This window comes from Podarcis melisellensis, assembly GCF_964234715.1.
Source record: "Podarcis melisellensis genome assembly, chromosome: 8".
Taxonomy (NCBI): Eukaryota; Metazoa; Chordata; class Lepidosauria; order Squamata; family Lacertidae; genus Podarcis; species Podarcis melisellensis.
Window position 1 is genome coordinate 76,580,982 of NC_138540.1, and position 17,845 is coordinate 76,598,826.

Genomic DNA, 17,845 nt, shown 5'->3' on the forward strand with positions numbered 1-17,845 from the left:
TTAGTCTGAATGCTGATTCTTACAGTCTCAGGTCTCTGAACATAACTTGTGTGTGTGGTTGTTTGTGGTCTTTTGTCCTATCATTGGGTCTGAAAGCAAATGTGGAGTCACTTGAGGGACAAACAGAGTTCTGCTTTTGAGAACCAGGCTCTGGAAATGGATTGAGGAAAAGTTTCCGTAGTTCTGCTTAGCAAAGCGGGAAAACCAAGACCCTTAAAAACCTGGGAAGAATGTTTGCATGGTATTGCAGACTCCCCCCCCCCTTCCCTGAGCAGTGAGACTATCCTGGGAACCAGGGCTTCCTGGGTTTAGGTGAGTCAGCATTGGAGACTTAAGGTGTCTTTGCAATAGATGCCTGTAACAACAGCCCTGCAGAATCAAAGAGTTGGAAGACCTGCTCTGGTTGACAGAAGCACGTGTGGTCTGTACCTGTGATGGTGCAAAAATTTATTAAATACAGTCATCAAACAGGCTTCCTAATCCTGGGATTGTAGAAGTTGCTCAAAAGAGACACACCTCTCCCGAGGATTAAGCGACGGCTTTGCTCAACGTTTCCTAGTGCACAAAACAAGTTATTCACCCAGTTTCCCCAGCCCAAATAGGAGCCAGGCAGTCTTAATCATGCAGGCTCTATTTCTGAGCTGTTTTGTTGTAGGTGTTGCTGTCTCAAGGAGTGCTGCTGGGTCACATCTAATCCAGCATTTTGTTCTCACAGTGGCCATCCGGATGCCTATTAAGGAAAGCCTGCAACAAGGAAGCAAGGACAGTAGCCCTAGTACACCATTGTTTCACAGTGATATATAGGCAGTATAACCTGGCTGCAATATAACCACCATGTCTGATAACCTATTTGACCGTCTTAATCACGTACTGAAGCTACCCAGCTGGTGGCTGGGTACCCACCACACCCTGTATCAGAAAATTCCATATTTTAACTAGGCGCTATATATGGAGCTGCCTTTAGTCTGTTCTGAATCTCCCAACATTCAGCTTCATTGGACAGGCCTGGGTTCAAGTCCCACAGTAATGGGTTACTGGAGAGGAAAAACTAGTCGAGTGACCAGGGTCACCTTCACACCAAGCCAGGTACCACCTTAAACAGTCATGGCTTCCCCCAAAGAATTATGGGAGCTGGAAATTGTTAAGGGTGCTGAAAGTTGCTAGGAGGAACCTAATCCCCTCTCAGAATTACCAATTCTCATGTGCGGCTTAACATTCAATCCCACTTCACAGGGAACTCTGGGGACTGAAGTTCTGTGAGAAGAGACTAGGGGACCTTAACAAACTACAGTTCCCATAATGCTTTGGGGAGTTCATAACTACTTAAAGTGGTATCATAGTGCTTTAACTTGGTGTGAATGCAGCCTAGGACTAAACCAGGCATAGGCAAACTCGGCCCTCCAGATGTTTTGGGACTAGTTTCCATCATCCCTGACCACTGGTCCTGCTAGCTAGGGATCATGGGAGTTGTAGGCCAAAAACATCTGGAGGGCCAGAGTTTGCCTATGCCTGGACTAAACCATCCCCATTTCTCGGCACTATATGTAGGTGGTGATATTGTATGTGCTGGGTATATGCATTTCACTGAATATTCTTCAGTGGTGGACGAAAATTCTTCGACAGTTCAAGGAAAAGACAATTTTCACCTCCCCCATCTTTCAGAATGTTGAAGGAAGCTGTTTTGCTGGCTCATATTGGGGGATGAAGGGAGTTGTGATCGAAGAGAGGGCAGGAAGGAAAAGGGGCAAAGTCTGTTGAGCAAAAGCAAACTGCCTATAAACGAGGCTGTTTGGGGGTCAGTTAAAGATGTGACTGAGCCAAAGGGGGTTTGCAGGTCCTCTGTGCAGTGCAATGCAAGGGCCAACAATCAGCTGTTTGTCAGGGCTTGTGACATGCTATCTGTGGACCTTGCAAACAGTGACAATCAGCTGATTGCTGAGGCTTGCACCGTGACATGTGGCGTTTCACAAGCTGCAGCATCATCCGCATGGGCAGCAAAAAGGCATCACTCAGACATCTGGCAATTGACAGGTATGAGAGGAGCCATGGGACACTCACAGGAATGTGGGAAGCTGTCTTATAAACTGCTTTGAGGTTCTTTTTCAAGAGGCGTACTACTTTTATGAAATAAATAAATATTGAATGAGGCCGTTGGTCCATCCATCTCAGTACTGCTGCCACTCCAACACTTAGGTAGGCGTTTCTCCCACTCCTACCTGGAGATTGGACCTTGTACATGAAAAGTTGATGCTCTGCCACTGAGCTACGCTCCTTCCTCAGCTGCTGCTGCTCCTTCTACTTGTCACTGTGCTTGAAGAAAGCAGCTGACCAGGCACCAGAAAAGACTGAAGAGGAGCAAAACTAGCAGCCCACTGTTGGGGAGTGGGCCTGGGCAGGTGTCTCATGATTCCGAGCCCTGATGACATCAACCTTGATATCAGTCACTTGTGCACGGCAGATACGTAGTCATGGGAACAACTGAATATTCCATATAAAGTAAAGGTAAAGGGACCCCTGACCATTAGGTCCAGTCGTGACCGACTCTGGGGTTGCGGCGCTCATCTCGCTTTATTGGCTGGGGGAGCCGGCGTACAGCTTCCAGGTCGTGTAGCCAGCATGACTAAGCCGCTTATGGCGAACCAGAGCAGCGCACGGAAACGCCGTTTACCTTCCCGCCGGAGCCGTACCTATTTATCTACTTGCACTTTGACGTGCTTTCGAACTGCTAGGTTAGCAGGAGCAGGGACCGAGCAACGGGAGCTCACCCCATCGCGGGGATTCGAACCGCCCACCTTCTGATTGGCAAGTCCTAGGCTCTGTGGTTTAACCCACAGCGCCACGTGGGTACCAAAATAGGCTCTAGCTAGTGCCTGGTGTACTTCCAGGCAGATGCAGGAGAAGAGCAGGATTCGACACAGAGTAGTTTGCAGGGGAAGGGAGGCTGGTCAACTTAATTATCACGAGTGAAACCTTCTTATTGCAGGAGAGAATAACTTGAGTGATATTCAGATCTGTTTCCACTTTAAAGGTTGGCACAATAAATAGCCCACAGTTTTATACATGGTTGCCCCTTTAAGCAGTGTCCCAGGTATTCCAACAAAAGAAAGACCGACCGAAGCACACAATAAATACAAGGAGGTCTATACAGCGTGGGCAAGATGCCTTGCTTTTCCACATAGGGGGTGCAGCAGAGTTTTACCCCCCAAACACACATATTAAGAACCTCTTCCACAATCCCGTCAAACCCACGTGAATGCAGTGTGACAAAAACACTACTGGGGAGGGGTGGAAATGCCACATGGTTGAGCGAATCTAAACAAGTAGCAATGATGGAAATAAGATGTACTCCTAAGGGTTCCAACCAGGACCAAATCTCAGGTGGTTGGGGCTAGTGCAAGTCATGACTTCTACAAAACCAGCAGGAGTCTACTTGTGATTCATGGAACGTCCAGCCAACTCATAAAATCCACATGAAGTCCAGATGATTCGCTTTGTTCAGCAGGAGCTACAAGTTCCAGAGAAGTTGGTTTTTATCCTTCGGAATGGAAGTCACTTTTATTTATAGAAGAGTTTCCATCTGCCAAGACATTGCCCTAAGTCTTTTCTGATAGACATCAGTATTCAGGCAATTTGTATGAACAAAACAGGCACGGCCAACCATTATTATTGACTGATTATCCTGTTATAAGGTACTTGGATTCCACCCTGTTGTTCCAAAGATCAGACAGGCTTCACGGCCTTCTGACCGAACATGAAAACACTTGGCCTCTCCTGTCTTGCCATCAGTCTCTGTCCTGGGAGGAGCCATATTTTACAGCAGAGGAGTCCTCCTTGGAGAGAAGTGCCAGACTCCATAGTCAAGTATGGGGAGCCAAGTGTCCACAGCAATCAAGGCCCATCAGTAGCGAACGTTCTCCTCTGCCGCTGTGACAATTGCATCCATCCAGATACGCATCGCCTCCGGGCTGGGCGCCACCATGCAGAAAAGGCGGTCGTAAGTCTTGACGCAGAAGGTCATCTTGGGGCTGGGGCTCTGGGGGAGAGGAGAGTCGAAAGAACAATGGAAACACAAAACTTTCTCATGAAATCCAACCCTTCCTTCTCCAAGGACCTCGCAGCAAGGCACGTGGTGCTCTTTCAACACCTCCCCCCCCCCCACGTTCATTTTATCCTCATTGCCATTTTGTGGGGTAGCGCTAGGCTCAACTACAGCAGAGCAGCTTTGTAAAGCCACCACATCTCAGTGGTTAGAGCAGGTGCTTTGCACAAGCCCAATTTATGCAGACTCCATGAAAAAAAAAATGGATCTAATATATTTGCATTTTTTAATATCATCCACTCTTTAAGTCATACTAGGCATGCTGCCTCATAATACAATTTGAGGTCTGGTAGTGCAAACCTTCCTCTTTCTTTTATTTCCGTTAGCAGTTTGTACTTTATCCTTGTTTTTTTGCCCTGCCGTATAAATCTTGCCAAATCTCTCTGCCATTCTTTAAAGCAATTTAGTCCACTTATTATTGGGATTGTTTGAAAAAGAAACAACATTTTCGGTAGCACAGTCATCTTTATTGTAGTTATCCTTCCCCATAGTGATAAATTTAGCCTACTCCAGATTACACTGGGGTAGATAAGGGGCAGGGAACTGAAAGTGGCTCACCTAGCCTCTCTTATTTCACCCTGGGATTCTCCCTAGGTCACCCTCACCCCCATTTGCCCTGCTTCACACTGTCCTCGGGTGGTTTTTGCTTAGCTGGAATGTGTCCATTTGTTTGGTTATTTGTTTATTATCCTGCTCAAAGGAACCCAGGGTGGCAAAGGATAACTCTTCCCAGTTTACAAACTCTTCACCCCCAGATCTACACTCCTCAATGACCCCTGCTCAGTGGCTTCCTTTTGGCCACCATTTGCCTGGATGGAGAGATACCACCGGCTACGGTATGCAAAGGTTAAGGGTCACACCTGCGGCTCCACCCACTTTTGCCCCCCTGGTCTTACCCAACGCTGGCATATGGGCCCCAGAATTTTGCCTGTGATGGAACTTAGTAACATAAGAACCTATAGCCCACATGGTCCGGCATCCTGTTCTCACAGGGGCCAGCCAGATTCCCCCAAGCACAAAAACACTCTCCCCTCCTGCCATTTCCAGAAGCATTACTGCCTCCACTGCCATTGATAGCCATCTCCTCCATGAATTTGTCTCATCCCCTTTTAAAGCCATTGGAGCTGGTGGCTATCACTGCTTCCTGTGGCAGCTTCTTCCAACTATGCTCTGCATCAGGGGATTTCACAGTGAAGAGAGTTTTAAGGGGGGGGGTCTGTGCTTTTTGGTACCTTGAAAGCACTGCGGAGGTGGTCGTAGTACACCTCTTCGATGGCCTGGAAGTAAATGACGCCCTTAAGCTTGGTCTCCTCTTTGTCTGCAATGAGAAAGAAGCAGAGGGGCACATTAGGGTGCTGAGAGCGGCAGGGGAAATACCAAACAGAGGACAGACATGAATTTCTCAGGTGCATCACATTGACCCCTCCACAACACAAGTATAGAGGCATTCTCTAAGGGAATCTCGGACAGGATTGGGTGCCAGCTGCAATTCCTTAGGGGAAATAGTACTGGGTTGCAGACTGCAAAACTTTAATTTCTTCATTTTTATTATTTTATTTTAAAGAGAGAGTTTCTAGTTCTTATGGATGTGAAACAAGTGAATGGCTATGGCTTAAGAGAGGAAGCCTGGTGAAATTTAAGAGCCTGAGAGGGAGATGAATATGCTTTTCGGTATATTTCATTTTTGTTAGCAACTTGCTTTCCCCATGGATGATGAAGATGATTTTCATTTTTTATACTTATATGCAAATTCTCACATGCAAATAAGAAATATGCAAACAGACTTGATTTGTATGTTCTACACATACCAGCGGTTTGAGCTTCAATCGGCCTGGGGAGATTAATGCTGTGGACAGACTTTCAGGATCAAAGGAAGGTGTTTCGTTGCAATAAATGGATGCTTCTGCCACCCCCCCCCCTGCAACACAAATTGCGCAGGATCTGGATCAGTGCTGTGGCAGAGTCAAGGGATAAAGCCCACCCCAAGGTCCTGATCCAGATTGGAGCCATGCACTGTCAATTTCTGAAAGAAGAAAAGGCTGCTCATATGATTAACACCACATGCAGTTTGGCTCTAAGTCTGCCCATTGAGCCTAAAACTTTCTGCACTGGATGGCAACAGCTCTCTTTCCTATTTCTGCTGCCTGAGACTCCTTTGACTGGAGATGCAAGGGAGAAATTAAAACAGGGACCTTCTGCAGGCAGAGCACCTGTACATAGCAACAGTACATAGCTTTCAGAACTGGGGGAGCCAATAGCCATCCCGAGCAGCAGGTTCTGATAACAGATGAGCACCCCCACCCAAGTAGCTAATTGGGGGATAAGCAAGCTCACCCTACTGTAATCAAAACCCCAAATTATGCCATCCTCTAAAAGGTGCCAGTCTTTTAAATCTCAACAACAAACCTATGATTACATGAAACAATACTCAGTAAACACACAAGACGTAACCGGCTGTACTTTTGAATAAATAAGGTATTCTATTCATTGTATCAAATTGAAGATTTCAACGGAAGTCTCATAAAATTCAACGAAAAAAGCAGAAGACCCAGTGCATCAGTTCATTCTCTAGTCAGTTCATGCATAAGGTCCATACAGGTATATGTATCTATTCCACCTGTCTGTTCATAGAGTCCAATAATCCACATGAAGGGCAATATTACAGGATCTTATAGCATAGTAGTGGTTACATATGAGCCTGTTCTACTGATGGATGGATGGATGGCAAAACAACGCTAATATTCCGGAAATTCTTGCCTTAGACTCTGTGAAAGGATTCTGTGGAACAAAAGCTCTTCTGCTTTCTTCGTTGAACTTTATGAGACTTCCGTTGAAATCTACAATTTGATGCAATGAATAGTATACCTTATTCATTCAAAAGTACAGCTGGTTACGTCTTGTGTGTTTATTGAGTCTTTTAAACCTCTGCGTGCAAATGAAATAAAGGTAAAGGGACCCCCAATCGTTAGGTCCAGTCGCAGACGACTCTGGGGTTGCGCCCTCATCTTGCTCTATAGGCCGAGTGAGTCGGCGTTTGTCCGGGTCTTGTGTGGCCAGCATGACTAAGCAGCTTCTGGCGAGCCAGAGCAGTGCACGGAAACGCCGTTGACTTTCCCGCCAGAGCGGTACCTATTTATCTACTTGCACTCTTACATGCTTTCAAACTGCTAGGTTCGCAACAGCATGCATGTTTGGGAGTTTTGCTCCCAGGTGAGAAAGTCTTTCTTCCACCCCACCCCACCCAAGCCATAAAAAGTGGGAGCAACCTCACAGGACCAGCCTGTTGGATCAGGCCACTGTGAAAACAGGATGCTGATCTAGGTGGGCTTCTGGTGTGATCCAGCAGCACTTCCCTTGCATTTTTTACATGGCGGTTGGTCGTGGACTCTCCTTCTCACCTGCATAGTAGGCCAGGACACGTTTCTGACGATCAAAGGTGAACCAGCGCTTCTTCCAGGTCTTGATCCTGCCACCCATCTTGACCAGGTAGCCTTTGCAGGACTTGTTGGTCACCCGCACCTGGGAGCAGGTGTCTACGCTGTGCCCCGATGCCTCCAGGTGTTTGCGCAGGTCGAATGTGGCTGGTTTTTGCTCCCGGATCTCGGCTGGGTTAGGATCCTGCAGGACAGCAAGCACGGCAAGGGTTAAATTTGGAAATGGGTTTTTTTTGTGGGGGGGTGCACATGCAAGGCAGCCTGTACCATGTAAGCACAAGAAGCCAAACCGGGCACCAAATTCAGTTTCCTAAGGTTCTCGGCTTTATGCTTTTGCCAAAGCAAGTTTCTAGTCCTTATGGAGGCAAAGAGAAGCTTGAAATACATGTGAGGGAAGGTTGACTGTCTAGAGCTGCTTTGTATGCTTCATGAAAGCCAACAGTTACCCGGCAGAACACCCAGGGAGTTATACCAGCTATGCTGGGACAAAAAGAACAGGAGAGGACTGTTGTCTTCAAATCTAGTACACCAGCTTACTGTAAGTATCTGATCTGGTCACTGTGGGAAACCGGCTAGATGGGCTTTTGGCAGAGCTGTTCTTGCAGTCTTATAATGAAGCCTCACATTCTCAGGCTAGTGGATGGGAGCTGAGCAGAATTTGCATTTGAAGCTTGACTGCCTTGTAGAACACATCTCTCCTCACTTCCTATATGCAAATTGTGTTTCTGGTGCAGAATGGGGATGTTACTTTGGGTATGAAATTCTGGCGTTAAGTGAATCATTACAGATATAATCACCAGCTTTCTTTTGGAGTTAGCCCACCTGACCTAGCATCGCCTACCTTGATTGACAGCACCTTTCAAAGCAGAGATACGTACTTAACAACGAACGAGCATAAGAAGAGCTTGGCTGCTGGATCAGGCCCATCTAGTCCAGCATCCTGTTCTCACAGCAGCCAACCAGATGCCTGTGACAGACCCGGAAGCTGGACCAAAGGAAAAGAGCACTCTCCCCTCTAGAAATTGGCAGTTCCCTCGCTACGAGAAGCCAAGTTACAGGGAACCAGGCAGAGGGCCTTCTCGGTAGTGGCACTCGCCCTGCGGAACGCCCTCCCACCAGATGTCAAAGAGAAAAACAACTACCAGACTTTTAGAAGACAACTGAAGGCAGCCCTGTTTAGGGAAGCTTTTAATGTTTAACAGACCATTGTATTTTTAATATTTTGTTGGAAGCTGCCCAGAGTGGATGGGGAAACCCAGCCAGATGGGTGGGGTATATATAAATTATTATTATTATTATTATTATTATTATTATTATTATTATTATTATTATTATCAGAATCATTACTGCCTCCAACAAGGGGGGCAGAGCACAGTCATCTTGGCTAGCAGCCAATGATAGCCTTCTCCTTCAAGAATTTGTATAATTCACTTTTAAAGCCATCCAAGTTGGTGGTCATCCCTGCCTCTTGTGGAAGAGAGTTCCCCAGGTTAACTATGTGCTGCATGAAGAAGTACTTTTGTTTCTCTCTCTATAATAGAATTCAAATTGTAATACAATAAAAGAAACAAAGGGAGCAATATAATTACTATTGTTATTATTATTATTTATTAATTTACATACCGCTTACATGCCAAATGGCTTCTAAGTCATATTTAACTACATAACCATTAGAAGACATCTGGAAACAACCTTGTTTAGGGAAGCATTTTATAGTTTTATTATGTTTTTATAAATGTTAGAAGCCACCCAGAGTGGCTGGGGCAACTATTATTATTATTATTATTATTATTATTATTATTATTATTCTATAAAATCAATAAACCATTAAAATACACATAGTTCCATTGGGGCATTAAAACATCCTTAATTAAAATATCTCCACTTCTGGCATCTTCAAGCAAGACTGGGAAACAGACTCTCATCTAAACCTCTGGACAGGATCTACTTAAATAAAAAGCCGATTAAGAGATTTAAAAAAAAAAAAAAAACAAAACGTCTGCCACAGAATTCAAATTGCAACGCCATGAAATACAATGTAAGAAATGAAAGAAGTAATAGTGGAAAATCAATGTGAGCATTTAATGAGGGCAAGCCACGGACCACTTGAAGGATGCTTGTGGGCCACTCACAGTCCACGGACCACAGTTTGGGAACCCCTGACGTAAGCTAAGGCTATCAATGGCTACGATCCCATGATCTCTATTTGCTAACTCCAGCTCGGCTCCGAAGACCAGCTGCAAGGCAGCAAGAATGAAAGTGTGTTATTTACACTCCTGTCCTCCTTGTGAGTTTCCCGTAAGCGCCTGCTTGGGCACTGAAGGAAACAGAATGCCAAAGAGCAGATCAGCCTTTGGTTTGACTCAGCTCTTAGGAAGAAGCACGGGCTTGCTCACATGTTCACAGAAGCTACCTCCTCTGCTCAAAAAGCTGAATTGTTGTGCGACAAGCATACAGAGTGCAATGAGATGGAGTGTTTGCGGGAGGGAAGCTTGATTAATTTCATTGAACACAGGTTGTACATTGACAATAACTATATTATTATTCTTGAATCATTTCCCCATCCCCCTGATGTGTAGGATAGCTGTCCGGAATGCGCTCTGTGCGTGCTCAAAGTCCTTCCCAGTTTAGAAGATGCATACCGGAAGCAAATTTGCAACAGGCTCCAGGCTTAGTCCTGGCAAACCCCGTTTGAGCTCAAGCCACCTTCCCGCTGGGATCCAAAGACGAAAAGGGATCGTAAAAGCTCATTTTTGATTTTGCAGAAGTTCTCCTACCTTGGTGGACGGGGGCACCTCCATGCGTTTTGCCTCCTCGGCGGCTTTCTTGGCCTCCTGCAAGGAAAGGGAGAGAGCGGGCGATAAGCAGCGAAGCGCCAGCAGCCACAGGCATGCCCAAAAAAAGACAAACATCACACGGGCACATGCACACAACCCCAAACCGCAAAAGATAAAAACCAAACGGACTCCCAGACTCCTCCCCTCACGCTCTCTCTCCGTGAAGACCAGGCAAGCAGAGAGCTGACATAGTGAAACCTGCTACTTCCTTGTCCTCGGAAGCACATGGCAGGCAACTGAGGTTACTCTGATTTATGTTCGCTTTCCCCCACCGCCTGCCCACCGGCTAGACCTCACTACTAACAAAATGTTGCGGTGTTCCGTCTCAAGCAAAGAAAAGGGAGTTGAGCAAAGCAATGATGCTGTTAGTTAATGTTAGATTCTGGACTTGGCGGTCTATCGCCAAGGCTTCCTGCAGCTGTTACTGGGGAGTTTTGTGTTATATGTTTGTTTTGTTTTCAAGGCACAATATATTTATAGTCCTATTCTTCTTCTTTTTTAATGTGCTGCAAGTTGCTTGGAGCCTTTTTGGTAACAAGTAGCTAACAGGCCTATTCATTCATTCATTAGCTAATGAAGAGAAACCAATATGCAACTCCTAGTCATTTTTTAAACAATGCTTTGACATTCCTGTTTTCCAGGGGGTTGGGCTAGATGTCCCTTGGCAGTCCCTTCCAACTCTGCAATTCTATGATTTCTTCATCCTCCTGCAATGAGGCTACATTTTAATATTTTAATGTTTCAATATTTTAATGTTGTATTTTAATTTTGTTTTTAAGTTGTAATCATTCAACTTGTTTTTATTATTGCTTGTAAGCCGCTCTGAGCCCGGCCTTGGCTGGGCAGGGCGGGGTATAAATAAAAAATATTATTATTATTATTATTACATTGAAACGAATAGCAGAGAAAGCATTACATCATTAATTATGTTAAATTTGTAAAGTCGTGTAGCTTGGCATAAATAATTCCCCAGATTACATGAAACAGCAGGCTATGAGAGCCGCATCTGGCGGAAACCGAACTGCAGCAGAACAGAAAGGGCGTCTCTTGCGACAGAGACAGGTTGGAAGGAAAACTGCTACCTTCTTCTCTTCCCAATTTCAACACCCATTAGCATACCCAGATCTAGTGGTAGTTGAGCAGTCTGATTCCCTCTGAGCTTCATGGCTAAGTGAGGATTTGAACCCTGATCTCTCCAACCCTGGCCTGATGCTCTGCCACTCTACAACTCTGAATTGCATTTAGGTGCTTTAGCATTTATGGCCTCATATGCAAAGAGTATATGGGTGATACTGTGCGACGGAACCCCATAATGCTGCTAATAGGGGAATCAGGTCCAGTAGATTTCCTGGACCTCAGTATGCATGTCAGTTTATTAACCCACCCACCCCACTGCCTTGGCCCCTATCAAATTCTGTCTCACTCCCAATATCTTTTTACATCAGAGAAAAATGCAGGCAATGCACATAATGTTTAGCTTGGTCCTCATGCTCTTACACTTTGGGGAATGTGTGTGTTTATGTTTGTGTTTGTGTTGGGAGAGCTGGAGAGACTTGTGGTATGTATACATGGGTGACATCTTCCCACCCACCCCAAATACCAGGGATTATTCTGAAACCAGAGGAAGGCCAACAATCTTGGCCCGGAATTCGTTGATCTGACTTCTCACCCTTTCCTGCAGCAGCCGCTCTCTCTCGGCCATGGCCTCCCGCACCCTCCGTTCCATCTCGGCCAACTGGGTGACACAGTTCCCAAGGCTGTCAGGAGACATTTCTGGTTAGTGATGGTGGAAGTGAACAAGCAGATATCAGGGTGTCAGCCTGAGCCTGTAGTTCAGGACTGGCTGACATGCTTAGTCCCTCCAGATGTCGCTAGACTACAATTCCCATGAGCCCTAGAGAGCAAGGCCAATGTTGTAGCTGTAGTCAGAAACATCTGGAGGGGACCACATTGGCTGCCCTGTGGTGGTGCATCAACATCTGGAGGGCCACACACAGTTCTAAGTATTTCAAGAGACACAGCGCCTCTCTCCACCTCTCTCTCTTCCGCAGGAGGGAAAGTGGGAGATCTCATGAGTCCTGCTGGATCTGGTCAAAGGACCGTCTAGTTCAGCATCCTGTCCTCACAGTGACCAACCAAATGAGAAACCCACAAGCAGGACATGAGTGTGACAGCTCTTCCCACTCCTGCGATTCTCAACAATTGGTATTAGAGGCATACTGCCTCAAACAATGCAGGGAAGAACACAGTCACTGATCAAGCCAAGTAGACTTGCTAAGATGTATAAGACTGAATCAGATAAGTGCTGGAGATGCAATGAGGTTAAGGGTACGTTCTTTCATACATGTTGGACCTGTAAAAGGGTAAAATAGTATTGGGAAATAATTCATAATGAATTGAAAAAAATGTTGAAAAGCACTTTTCCAAAAAACACAACAACCCCAGTGTCCTTTTCATTGAGGATAATTCAGACGGAATTTTCCAGGTGTCCAAAAAGTTATTTATGTATGTCACCACTGTGGCCTGTGTTTTGTCAGCCCCCAAATAGAAAATGAGCGAGGTCCCAGCTAAAGAAGAATGGCAACTTAAACTGATGGAATATGAGCAGCTTGTGGACCTAACAAATAGAATAAGAGAACAAGAAGAACATATGTTTAAAGAAGATTGGAAAAAGCTTATTGAATATATGGGGGGGGGGAATTGTGTACACTTGAAAACATTGGCAGCATTAAGATAAATTCAACAGTGTAAATAAGTTTTGATGAATGTAATAATGGAATACTGAATGGTTTAGTTTATGTAAAATATGCAGGGATTTATGTTATGCAAAATGAATCATGGAAAAAGAAGGGAAGTCATTGATATTTTAAGGTTGTTCAAATGAATATTCTAAATTGTAAAACAGAAAATTTAATAAAAAATATTCTAAAAAAAGAACATAGCCACGGATCTTCTCCACAAATTTGTCCAGTCCTCTTTTAAAGCCATCTAAGTCTGGGGCCATCACTGCCTCATGTGGAGTCCCATAGTTTAAAGTACTAATGGAATGGCGCCTGCCGAGTGGAGAAGGCCAGCGTGCCAAGGAAAAGGCAGCTGTCTAACTAGCAAGGTGTTTGTTGGGACAGGCTGAGATTAAGGAGAAACGGATGTGCTCACCTATAGGCTCCTTGACTAGACCCTCCTAGCTGCCCCACAGCTCCTTGGCCAGCCAGTAGCTGGTAGAGGGGGTTGTTGAGACGTGAATATTGCAGGTTTGGGCTGCCTAGGTAGGGCCTGTTGCCCCCACCTGAGAGCTGTGCTGCCAGCATGCTGGGATCCAAAGCACCTGGAGGGAGAGAGAGGAGGAAATCCAAGGAAAGTGATTGGTTCAGCATCTCCCTAAAGACACAGGGCACATGGTCCTCATCAGAAGACCATTAGTCCTCTAGCTCAGTACACTGATTGGCAGTGACTTGAACCTGGGAAATTCTGCATGCAGGGCAGATGCTCTCTCTCTCTCTGAGCTATGGCCCAGTAACCTCCCCCTCCCCCACAAATCCCCTCTCTGGAAATCCTAATTTTGGATATAATTGGTCACAACATAGGGTTCAAATCCCCACCCAGCCAGGATGCTCCCTGGGGAGCCTTGGACCAGTCACTATCTCTCAACCTGACCTACCTCACAGGGTTGTTGTGAGGTTAAAATGAGAGGGGAGAACCATGCACACACCACATTGAGCTCCTTGGAGCAACAGTGGAGTATAAATGTACTAAACAAATAACAGGTCCATTTGTTTTCCTGCCTCACCATTTAGATAAAAGAGACCGTGTTCCTGTAAAATATCTTATTTCAAACCTCTTGGTTCAATGCTGAAGTGTGGTTTGTTTGTTTTTTTGCCAGCCACCATGAAGTTCAAACGATGCCATCAGTGAAAGAATGGCTGACGAAAGGCTAAGAGTTGCCTCCCCGTGGAAAAATTGTGGCTTTAGGTTGTTTTGGACTACAATTCCCATCATCCTTACCAAGGATCATGCTGGCTGGGGCTGATAGGAGTTGTATTCTAAAATGCCTGGAGGGCAGAGATGGCTCATACTTTTTGAAGGTGAAAGGGGCTTTTCACATCAATGGGTAAGGTGGATAGCATTCACTGTTTACTGGAATGGGTGTTGTACTTTTCACTGGATAGAAGTCAGTTTTTTGTGCTAAAGTGATAACAACAACCTCTGCAACCAAAATGTCATGTATATGAACCTTACCCACCCACCTCCAAAAACAGTATTCCTTGAATTTTCCCCTTTTTCTTGTCTCATGCTTTACGCCCACTCCAAATAACTGGTTGCTAGCTCATTTCTGGGCCCAATCCAAGGTGCTCACATTCATGTTTAAAGCTGTAATTGACTTAGGCCCCAAATACCTGAAAGACCACCTCCTTCTTTGATTGTTGTAACCCACCCTAGAACCTTAGGGTGAAGGGTAGGTAATTAATAATAATAATCCATACCATGCATAGAAAGGGGGCGCTGTGCAGTCCTGGTCGTGAGGCGTTCTCCTCTCCTACGGGGGAGACTTGCAGTCCTCTGCAATCCAATTGATCCCTGGGCAGAGAAAACAGGAAGGTAAGAATTAGGGTCGAAGCTCCCACTCCACTTCTCCCCTCATGCTTTGCAAAGAGCCAGGTTTTCGTTTGTTTGTTCGTTTGTCTGTCTGTTTGTCTGGTAATTTCTTAGGCAACTTTATGAGAATTACATCCAGTAAAATCCATCATACATAAGCAACAGCACTTACCTCTTGAGCACCAGAAATAGAGGGAATGATTCAACAACATGAAGGAAGGGTCTATTAGCCACAAGTGGCATCTAACTTAACTTCTTCCTTCAATGGAATGATTTAGAGCAAAATATACTGTGCATCAGGAGGCGTGGTTTGGTCAGAATCAAGTACAGTAATCACTTCTGCTAAATGAGCCACCACAGCTGCTAGAAGGCCATGAAAATTTGTGCCCTGGGCTTTTTAGATTTGTCTGCCCACATACTACCTGGAACTAAGGGGACGCATTGGGTGCCAGATGTGAAATATATTGGCATTATTTTCAGCTCTCCTACCCCACTGAGTGCCCTTGCTCCAAATCCTTTACAGTGTGCAGGGGCTTCCACAGCAGCTAAACCAATGTTTACAAATTGTTTCCCCAAGGCAGTGCCTTCGAAAATCACTGCTTTGAAAAGAACCCCTTGTTTCTACTTTTCTCGTTGTTTGGTTAATGATTCCTTGCCAGAAGGAGGTGCTGGAACTTGGTGTGTGAAGTTCCCCATAGAATGATCCATTTAAACCCCAGGGGATAGCTTTGCAGGGAAGATGCCTTCAGGTTTTGACTCCACCTACCCTGGTTGACCACTGGATTCCTCTGACCAGGGAGAGAGTTTCCTGTGCCGGCTGAGACTCACAAGAGCTCCTTGGGGCCTGAGCAATAGCATATTCCTGAATTACGGATTATTTGTTGATCCTAGCTTGCTCCTCGCACCTTACTCTGGTTCGCCCTCTGGCTGCAATTTGCTCTTTGGTCTTGACTGACTGACTGATCTCATGGCTCCTGGTTCACCTCCTACTGCCTTGCAAGGCTCAGCCCCAATTTTCCCCTAGCAAAGGGCAATCTCATATTCCCAAGTCTCTGTCCTTTTGCCCCTTGAGTCACTGCCATGTCTACTAGCCACGATGACAATGCACTACCCCCAGTTGGAGACAGTAACGTTTCTGAACATCAGCAGCTGGAAACCACAGGAGGGGAGAGTGCTCTTGCGCTCAGTTCCTGTTTGCAGGTTTTGGCCACTGCAAGAACAGGAAGGTGGGCTGGATCCAGCAGGTTCTACTTGTGTTCTTATGCCAACATGCCATCTTTGTTCCAGAATCTACCTTGCAGTGGTGGCTGGTGCCCATTGGAACTGGTAGGGCAGGAGGCCAACAGGAAGTGGAACCACAGCCAGAGTCAGAAGGCAGGTATGTGAGGACTGGATGAGGGCAGGCTGAGGTTGCTGAATGTGTCCTATTTGCCCTAACAGACCTCCACTACAGCAGTTAAGCCATTGGATATCTGCTGCCTCTACTGCTGGGACACGGGTGGCGCTGTGGGTTAAACCACAGAGCCTAGAACTTGTCGATCAGAAGGTCGGCGGTTCGAATCCCCGCGATGGGGTGAGCTCCCATTGCTCGGTCCCTGCTCCTGCCAACGTAGCAGTTCGAAAGCTCATCAAAGTGCAAATAGATAAATAGGTACCGCTCCTGCGGGAAGGTAAACGGCGTTTCCGTGCACTGCTCCGGTTTGCCAGAAGCGGCTTAGTCATGCTGGCCACATGACCCGGAAGCTGTATGCCGGCTCCCTCGGCCAATAAAGCGAGATGAGCGCCGCAACCCCAGAGTCAGCCACAACTGGACCTAATGGTCAGGGGTCCCTTTACTTTTACCTTACTGCTGGTCCATGATTCAAAGCACCCTGAAAATATGCAGATGCCCCATCCTCTCCCATCAAAGACAATGCAGATGCAAAGGAGCTATAGCAAACATCTCACATAACCTGGTTGCCCTATGGATGTTTGGGAGTTGTAGTCTGCTAACATCCAGAGGGCACTAGGTTGGGTGGGCGGGGGAAGCACAGCTGCAGAATCACGTCTGTACACATAAAAGGAAGATAAGACACTGAAAATCAACATAGACCAAGAGGACAAGACAGACCTTGACAGAACTGCGGACGGAGAAGACACAGGAGGAGGAGTCTGATTGGTCGGAACCCAACACAATGACCTTCCGGTCCGTCTTTTGGGTGAAAGTGAGCTGCAGGGAGAGACAGACACAGATAAAAGGATGGAAGTGGTGTTTCTCCTCCCCCCCCCAACCCCCCCCCCGAAATACTAAATCAATCCTCTGTTGCTTTTACCACCAGAACCAATCAAAAAGGTATGAGTTTTTTCAGCATAGTCCCAGCAAGCTTTTCCCATGTGGTCTGGCAGCATACACGATACGTTTACACAAGTCCCCTGCCTTCCTCCCCTGCAAGGTTGACTCGCACAAATTTAACCTGGTTAAACGTCCCTAAACAGGGCTGCCTTCTAAAAGTCAGGTAGCTGTTTATCTCTTTGACATCTGATGGGAGGGCGCCACTACTGAGAAGGCCCTCTGCCTGTTTCCCTGTAACCTCATTTCTCACAGGGAGAGAAACTGCCAGAAGGCCCTCAGAGCTGGACTTCAGTGTCTGGGCTGTTTGATGGGGGGTGGAGACGCTCCTTCAGGTATACTGGGCTGAGGCCGTTTAGGGCTTTAAAGGTCAGCACCAACACTTTGAATTGTGCTCAGAAACATACTGGGAGCCAATGGTCTCGGCAGCCACTCCCAGTAACCAGTCTAGCTGCCACATTCTGGATTAGTTGTAGTTTCCGGGTCACCCTAGCCCTTGAATATAGGTTTTGCTTGGTGCCCACACAACACACTCCTCAAAATGAAGTTCTGT

General features: G+C 46.1%; 1 protein-coding gene across 4 annotated transcripts in view; it reads right to left on the reverse strand.

Moving 5' to 3' along the window:
* Nucleotides 1-3,615: 3,615 nt before the first annotated feature.
* The window catches only part of PHLDB3 (pleckstrin homology like domain family B member 3), a 39,018-nt gene continuing 24,788 nt past the window's right edge, over nucleotides 3,616-17,845 (reverse strand). For 3 of the 4 annotated variants that reach the window (XM_081920647.1, XM_081920649.1, XM_081920648.1), the window contains exons 9-16: nucleotides 17,074-17,172; nucleotides 14,852-14,945; nucleotides 13,527-13,695; nucleotides 12,040-12,127; nucleotides 10,311-10,367; nucleotides 7,498-7,717; nucleotides 5,332-5,417; nucleotides 3,616-4,033 (exon numbers count right to left, since the gene is read on the reverse strand). In XM_081920647.1, the coding sequence (XP_081776773.1) occupies nucleotides 3,899-4,033; nucleotides 5,332-5,417; nucleotides 7,498-7,717; nucleotides 10,311-10,367; nucleotides 12,040-12,127; nucleotides 13,527-13,695; nucleotides 14,852-14,945; nucleotides 17,074-17,172 (948 nt within the window). In that variant the 3' untranslated portion in view covers nucleotides 3,616-3,898. The remainder of the gene's footprint in view (nucleotides 4,034-5,331; nucleotides 5,418-7,497; nucleotides 7,718-10,310; nucleotides 10,368-12,039; nucleotides 12,128-13,526; nucleotides 13,696-14,851; nucleotides 14,946-17,073; nucleotides 17,173-17,845) is intronic. The other variant, XM_081920650.1, reaches the window with a different exon arrangement.